Source organism: Akebia trifoliata, chromosome 8 (assembly GCF_017979445.1).
Source record: "Akebia trifoliata isolate Shusen 1 chromosome 8, ASM1797944v1, whole genome shotgun sequence".
Taxonomy (NCBI): domain Eukaryota; kingdom Viridiplantae; phylum Streptophyta; class Magnoliopsida; order Ranunculales; family Lardizabalaceae; genus Akebia; species Akebia trifoliata.
In genome coordinates this window covers 2,313,664-2,320,774 of record NC_141382.1, presented here as the reverse complement: position 1 = coordinate 2,320,774, position 7,111 = coordinate 2,313,664, and the positions used below count along the sequence as shown (strand labels likewise).

The window sequence follows — 7,111 nt, the reverse complement described above, 5'->3', positions numbered from 1 at the left end:
TAGGAAAAGGCGATCCATATACAAACACCCCTAACCCCATCCATCCATGTCTTTCAACTAACTTAAATGAGTTTGTTCCACATAAGACCTTATTGTTCAGTGTGAAGAACTAAAGGAGAGATGTTAAAAGATAACACATACAAGCCAGCAAGTTATCATCACTCAGTCGTTCAACACGGTATATGAGGTCCTACTTCTGATTTGTGGCATAAGCTGCTAAAGGAATTCTTACTGTTTCCGGATTCACGTCATCTAATGATAGTCCATTTCCCTGTACCAACAGATAACATAATCAATTAGCCAATGTCCCATAAGAATGGAGTGCAAGTGTTATATGCAAGTGTCATGAAATCTCAAATGATATAGGACATTGAAACCATTAATGCATGTGTCATATAGCCACTAAATGGTATATGAGGTCCTACTTCTGATTTGTGGCATAAGCTCCTAAAGGATTTCTTACTGTTTCCGGATTCACGTCATCTGATGACAGTCCATTTCCCTGTACCAACAGATAACATAATCAATTAGCCAATGTCCCATAAGAATGGAGTGCAAGTGTTATATGCAAGTGTCATGAAATCTCAAATGATATAGGAGATTGAAACCATTAATGCATGTGTCATATAGCCACTAAATTGTGTGAATCCTTTAAACTCAGCGCCAAAAATAAAATAAATAGAACATCGATGGGTTATTGAGTCTAAGCCAACATCAGAAGCTATGAAGGTTGAACTTCTAACCACAAGCATTATTGGAAACAGAAGAAACTTGTATAATCAAGAATTCATGCATCATCAATAGAAGAGTTGTCACTCGGAAAGATACACAGAAATAACAATGAAATAAGTACTTACAATTGGCTCAAAATCATGGCTAGACAGATTGATGGTGAGGTTTCTCATCAATAACAACACCTGAAAAAAGTCAACAAATAGATTTATATGGACAATGGACAACCAGTAAAAAAAAAACCAACAACAATAACAGCCTCCATGTGATGAGATGAGGATAATTGCGATAGTGTCGAAGGCATTAAAATCTTGCTTCGTGGCTAAAGATAATGAGAAATGTTAAGTCATTTTTCGCTTGCAGTTTTAAATCTAAATAGCCAAATTTTCTTCTAGTACACCTTCAATACCTTTGATAATTTTAATAAACTGGAATTTTAGCTACTTTTTTTACACCAATACAACAACTACATAGCACATAAGTCATTTGCAAAACATAGTAAGTTTCAGAAAACCCACGGTTTCAAAATTGATGGGATCCATCTCCTTGAGCTTCTGCACATGACCTGTAGTGTCTGGATCGAAGACACTTCCAATGAAGTTATATACTTCAGCAAAGTCGGGTATACCTGCAAAACAGAGATACAATGAAGAACATCCAACCAATTTGATGCAGCAAGGGAAAGATGATCCGTGATAAACAGGTAATATGAGCAATAAATATGATGGAAGAACCGTGCACTGGGGGAGATTTTGTTAATAAAATGAATTGCTTCCTATTTATAAATATTTCAAATCATTTCTAATAACTTAATCAAATAATTAAGGGTTGTGTTAACTTGTCGAAATTGGAATCCAAGGATATTTTGGTAAAAAAAGAAATTTTAAGGGCATTTTCAGTATAAATTCCAATTTTCAAAGTGTATTAATTGCACTTTAACGTGTGCCCTAAGGGAACACGTTAACAAGACCAAATAATTAAAAGGGAAAACAAATTTATCAATTTATCCACTAAACTCCTCCAAAGATGAGACACAATTACAGCATATTTGTTTAAAGCTGACAAGTTAATATTTCTTATAACAGCTAAATGCTTCAATAAACTTTCATTTGTGGATCACTGACCTAGATAATCCATGTAATAAGGAAAGAAAATAAGATAATTAAGAAGTCTAAAATCTAAATTACAAGACGACAACTAAGTATAGTAACACTCAGATTAATATGCGAATAATTGCTGTGGAAGCTATAGATTTGATTATGCAATTTCTTGTTTTAGGATTTGACAATTTGTGATACAAAAGTTTGCACACGGCGAGAAGAGTACCATGAGGTGTAGAACCTTGCTTTGGTATGTCACAATTTGGTGATGTTTTTCTCAAGCTTCCGTTGCCACTAAAGCTGCCACTACCAATCCTCACTTCCCCATTTGACTCAATATCAGCTGAATCAGTGACATTAAGGCACACTAAGTACACGAAAAATTCCCTCTAAAAGCATGTATCTATGTACATTTTTTAGTAGACTAATGATTTTCTGACACCCCCTCTGACATACGCCCCATCACAGAACCATAGATCATTTGCCTCGGGATACGCAAAACCACAAACCTTTTTCTTTTGTATCTTAAGGCACATGATCTACAGTTCTGTGATGGGAGCGTAGGGGGGTGTCAGATTATCACGACTTTTTTTAGTAAAATCATCTAAATTCTAGAGGAACATTAAAGGTGCGAGATTAGCAAAGAACAGTTTTAAAAGCATATGCATACCTTCAACTTCATGAACATTGGCATAGTCATCTTGAACGGGTAAGTTTCCGCTTAATTCGGTATTTGTAAGTATAGAAGTGTCGTCCCATGGGGAATATCCGAGTGCAAGGCAATGCAGGGTAGAAGGGCAAGTCATGGATGCTTGAGTTGGAACCAAAGCTGCGAATTATTCAAGAAAGTAGCAAGTCAGGACATCAATAGATCAACTCTTGAAATTCAAATCCTACACCAGAACTTCTTGGCCTTTTAGTTAAGACCCCCCCCCCCCCCCCCCCCCGAAAAATAAATAAAAAATAATACCATTTTTGGAAGCCTTTTGTGGGTAAGGATAAGCGGCTTTGCGTTTGGGACGAGGAGGCGGCACGTGTGCTACTGAGCCATTCTTTTGAACCTTTAAAAAGTATTTCTGGGCGTGGCTCCGGATCTGCAGATGGGAGGATAGAATGAAACTCCCTACGAACATACAAAAATATTAAAGACAAAATGTTGTCTATAAGAAGAAATAAAATGTCCCAAATATCAACCAAATGGGAGAGACAATATCTATGGACCCAAATGTATGAAACAGAGTTTAAGAATAAATTTTGCAAAACAAAAACCAAGGAAACTTGGGAAAACCCAGAACGATTCTACGTATTACGATCTTATTTCTAGATTTCATTGACATTCGAGGTTACAACACCCAATATTTCACAAGTATAAATGCATAATTCTTTTAGGATAGAATACGTTGTTTTTAAACTGAGACAAAGTAATTTGTTGGAGATACTTTCACCATTATTTAACAAGCACCTGTATTACAGTCTTTGAACCAACAAAGTCCTCAATTTTCTTCCAGTCACGATCAAACCTGAATTAGCAAGAAAGCAAATCATTAGGTTGGGTTTTGAGTATTAAGTATGAAATACACCATGTTGGCTCCAAATTAGTAATAGTGACCAGTTTCAATTAGAAGAGAAAAAACAAAACAAAAACCAAGCATCCATAGAGAAACACAAGAAGAAAAATACACCATTATTGGATGGAAAAAAAATAAAAATGGCCAATGCAATATATACCAGCCAAATTGGACATAGTCAATCATCTGAGCTGATTAACCCACGAGGGCGCTCCCTCACTTACGTGGTGCATGTGATGTGAGGGCATTGCACGTGCCCGGGGGAGGGACCCTGGCTCATCCGGTCCCCCTAGTCAGACGTAAGTCCGGACATCCCCATATCAAAAAAAAAAAAAACTTATCTTTCTCCAAAATCATTAGTTTAAATTTTGCATTGGTGACCATGAGATTGATTAGGTGTGGAGTCCGATTTGGACCAGCCAAGTCAATCCAGCCCAACAAACTCAGCATAAATTGAAATATATATAATTAAATTTAATAAATAATCTTTTTCTTTTTTTTATCGACAAATTTCTTTATAAATTGAATAACCCGGATAAACTAGATCTTTATGTAGTTACCTAACTACCCTAACCACATGATTTAATCTTAATGAACAAACATGATTCGATGCGTCTACGTACACCTTAATACAATACATACGTTAATACTCCAATAACCTCCCGCAATCACAAAAACATCGATTGTGATCCTTCGATATCACCACTGATTTGTTGACAAATCTGATTGTCAATTGCGCGTTTATGATTGAGATGTAAAATTCATCTTGATTGTTTCTTGAGAGATGATAGATGATGCGCCCATGTGGGTAGAAGAAGAGGAACAACGTCAAACTCAAAAGATTCTTAATTAAATTTTAAACCACTAAACAACCAAAGTTCTTAAACAACAGCAATTAATCAGAAAATCAAAACCAAAAAATTCCCTGAAATAAATTTTAAAAAAAAAAAAAATTGAAATACAGATGGAAATGAAAATTCATGAGAAAAGACAAAAAAATAAAAATTCCAAAACCCTATAAATATCTTGACTTGAGAAACATGTCTGAGAACAAGATTCAACTATTAAAAAAAACAAAGTTGGGAAAGATTAAAAAAACATTACAGTTGCAAAGCTTCGAGGAACTTATCGTGCTCTTCTTCACTCCAGCTCTCCCTTGACTTAGTAATGATATAGGGTTTCCGTACCTTCTTACCTGAGACATCTGTAGGGGTAGATTCTACCATGGATTGAGAGTTGGACGAGCTAGAATTCATGTTCAGGGAGACAACACAGATGTTCAAAGAAGCATTTGGAGAGGAGAGAGAGAGAGAGAGAGAGATGTGTTTGAGGCTGTGAGAGGGAGAGTGCCCACAGCTCACCACCTTTCGTATGAGTAAATTTCAACCATTCAAATTCTTTGCGCACCTGAATGAGCACTGCGTCACGTTCAAGGAGTCGTTTTTTTTTTTTTTCTCACTATGCTTACAGATTCCTCAGTGCTTGCCACGTCATGTATACAAGAGTAGTTTTATAACTACCATCGATACTTTTGTAAATTACGAATGCATTCAATACACGTGGGTACATGTGATTGGAAGATCCCATATTTCTGTGAGTCCTGTGAGAAAAATATTATGAGTCGTGATGTCTGCACGCGATTTTGGTACGCGATATGATACACTGATAACGTGGCAAAAGTACTGTGTCGTGGATCGTTTTTGTCAGGATACACAGGAGAAAGATGTGCGGTTCTGTGCTCTTGCGATGTCGGCCGTGTACACATCACGTACTTTTTAACGTGTCAATAATATTTTTATTTTATGACACTCAACACCCACTTTCCTTCTGTCATTAGTTAGCGTTTCTTGGAACACTCTCTTGACATATAAGTTAAAGCCAAGTATGCAAGAAAAATAATATCTAAGCCACCTTATGATCATGGTTTAGAACTAATTTTAAATAATAAAAATAAAAAAGAAGTTTGTTTTTGCTAGATCCATGTCTTTAAAAATGAATGACTACTGAACTCCATATTTTTTTAAGTGATGAATTTGATTGTATTGCTGATGTAACGCTCTTTCAACCGTTCAAACGGTGCTAAGGAGGATCCGCTTCGCTCAACCAAAAGGAGAGAGAAATAGAGAGAGGAGAAGGTAAATAAAACATGTAGAAATGCAATAAGTAGGATTTAAATGGGTCGGATTGAGTATATTCATACTCATCTTGAATCATAACTTACTAGATAAAATCATATTCAAATAATTTTGATTTCACTTAATCTGGATCCAAAATGCTTGAGTTAAGTTGGATTAGATAATTTCGAACCGTTTAACATTTTTTCTTCTATACTTCTGTGCCCATTGCTATACTATTCTATTTTATCATTATAACCCTTCTATCGTACAAGAATTCATATTACATTAACATGGTAGAAAATGACATTTTATCTATAAGTTTGTATGATCCTACAATCACATGTTCTCAAGGATAAGGAATAGGTTATGATCAAAACATCTAATCATGATCATTGGAGATCGTCGCATATCTATTGAAGTGTTTGATTGTCAATTTCATATCATTAATGAAAATAAACAATTTCAAACCACAAAGGGGTGGCTCAATGGCAATTTCAGATCTAATAAGTGGTGAGAGTTCATAGATTGTGCTCGATACCCAATATAAGCAATATTTTCTCGGGGCCACCCACAAGAGTGCTCTCTCACTTATACCAGGTGTGTGTGATGTGTGGACGTTGCATGTGCCCAGGGGAGAGACCCATATGCCTTGGCTCCAGTCCTAAATCATCCAATCCCTCTATTGTATGATTGATAAATATTTAGGTCATATTGAAATCAAACAAATTTAATCTATCAATGGATTGATAATCGAATGGTCTCCTCCAAATGGACCAATAGAAGAGCTCAATGGCAACTCTATCATGGACTTATTCGTTAATTACAAGAGATTGGGTTTGTATAGAACCAATGAACTTTGAGTTTACATGTGACACTAATAAACAATAGTGGTAGAAAATTTTCCCAGTCAGTCAGTCACTCACTCACTCTCTCTCTCTCTCTCCAACAAAATAAAATAGGGATGATTGGGCATTTAAAAGAGCCCAAAAAATGTACTCAAACAAATAAAACAAGAACCTTGATGTTACCCCACCATACAATACGAATAAACCCCATAACTTTGTAATAAAATCACATCATAATTAAATGGGATTTTGTGTCTGTAACTTCCATTCACTTATGACATATATATATATATATATATATATAACTTAGGTGTGTTTGATTAAAGGGAAAATATTTACCTAGTTATTAGGCAAGTCTTTTTTTTACTATTTGAGCACATCATGAAAAATCATGCGGAAAATTAGATTAATTTTATTTTTAATATTATTTTATTATTTAATATGTGAAATACACATTTGTTTTTATATCTATTGTAAAAAAATGTCAAACTAAAATTAATTGTGCGTAGGGGTGTCAATGGGTACCCATTTACCTTTTTGGTTCCCTTTTTATTGGAACTAATTAGAGACGGGTCTAATATGGAACCGAACCAGCCCGATAAGAATCGAAACCATTAAGTTTCTATCCGATGGGTAACCGTGGAAACTCGGAACTGGTTTATTTTATCATTTAATTTTATATTATACATGAGTTAAGATTTTCCTATATTTTCAAATTAACATATATTATATAAAGTTCTTGAAATTTT

The 7,111-nt window shown here is 35.1% G+C and overlaps 1 protein-coding gene across 3 annotated transcripts; it reads right to left on the bottom strand.

Moving 5' to 3' along the window:
• LOC147395399 (protein REVEILLE 8-like) lies at positions 1-4,865 on the bottom strand. Of its 3 annotated transcripts, none has more exons than XM_086450033.1 (9): positions 4,505-4,865; positions 3,295-3,352; positions 2,803-2,926; positions 2,503-2,661; positions 2,059-2,175; positions 1,251-1,360; positions 858-917; positions 426-502; positions 1-271 (listed from the first exon to the last, which is right to left on the bottom strand). In XM_086450033.1, the coding sequence occupies exons 1-9, from the start codon at positions 4,654-4,656 to the stop codon at positions 253-255; spliced, it is 876 nt and encodes a 291-aa protein (XP_086306159.1). In that variant the 5' UTR covers positions 4,657-4,865; the 3' UTR covers positions 1-252. The 3 variants fall into 3 exon arrangements, with proteins under 3 accessions (XP_086306159.1, XP_086306158.1, XP_086306160.1); XM_086450032.1 differs by having other exon boundaries at positions 464-502; XM_086450034.1 differs by lacking the exon at positions 426-502.
• Positions 4,866-7,111: the final 2,246 nt, after the last annotated feature.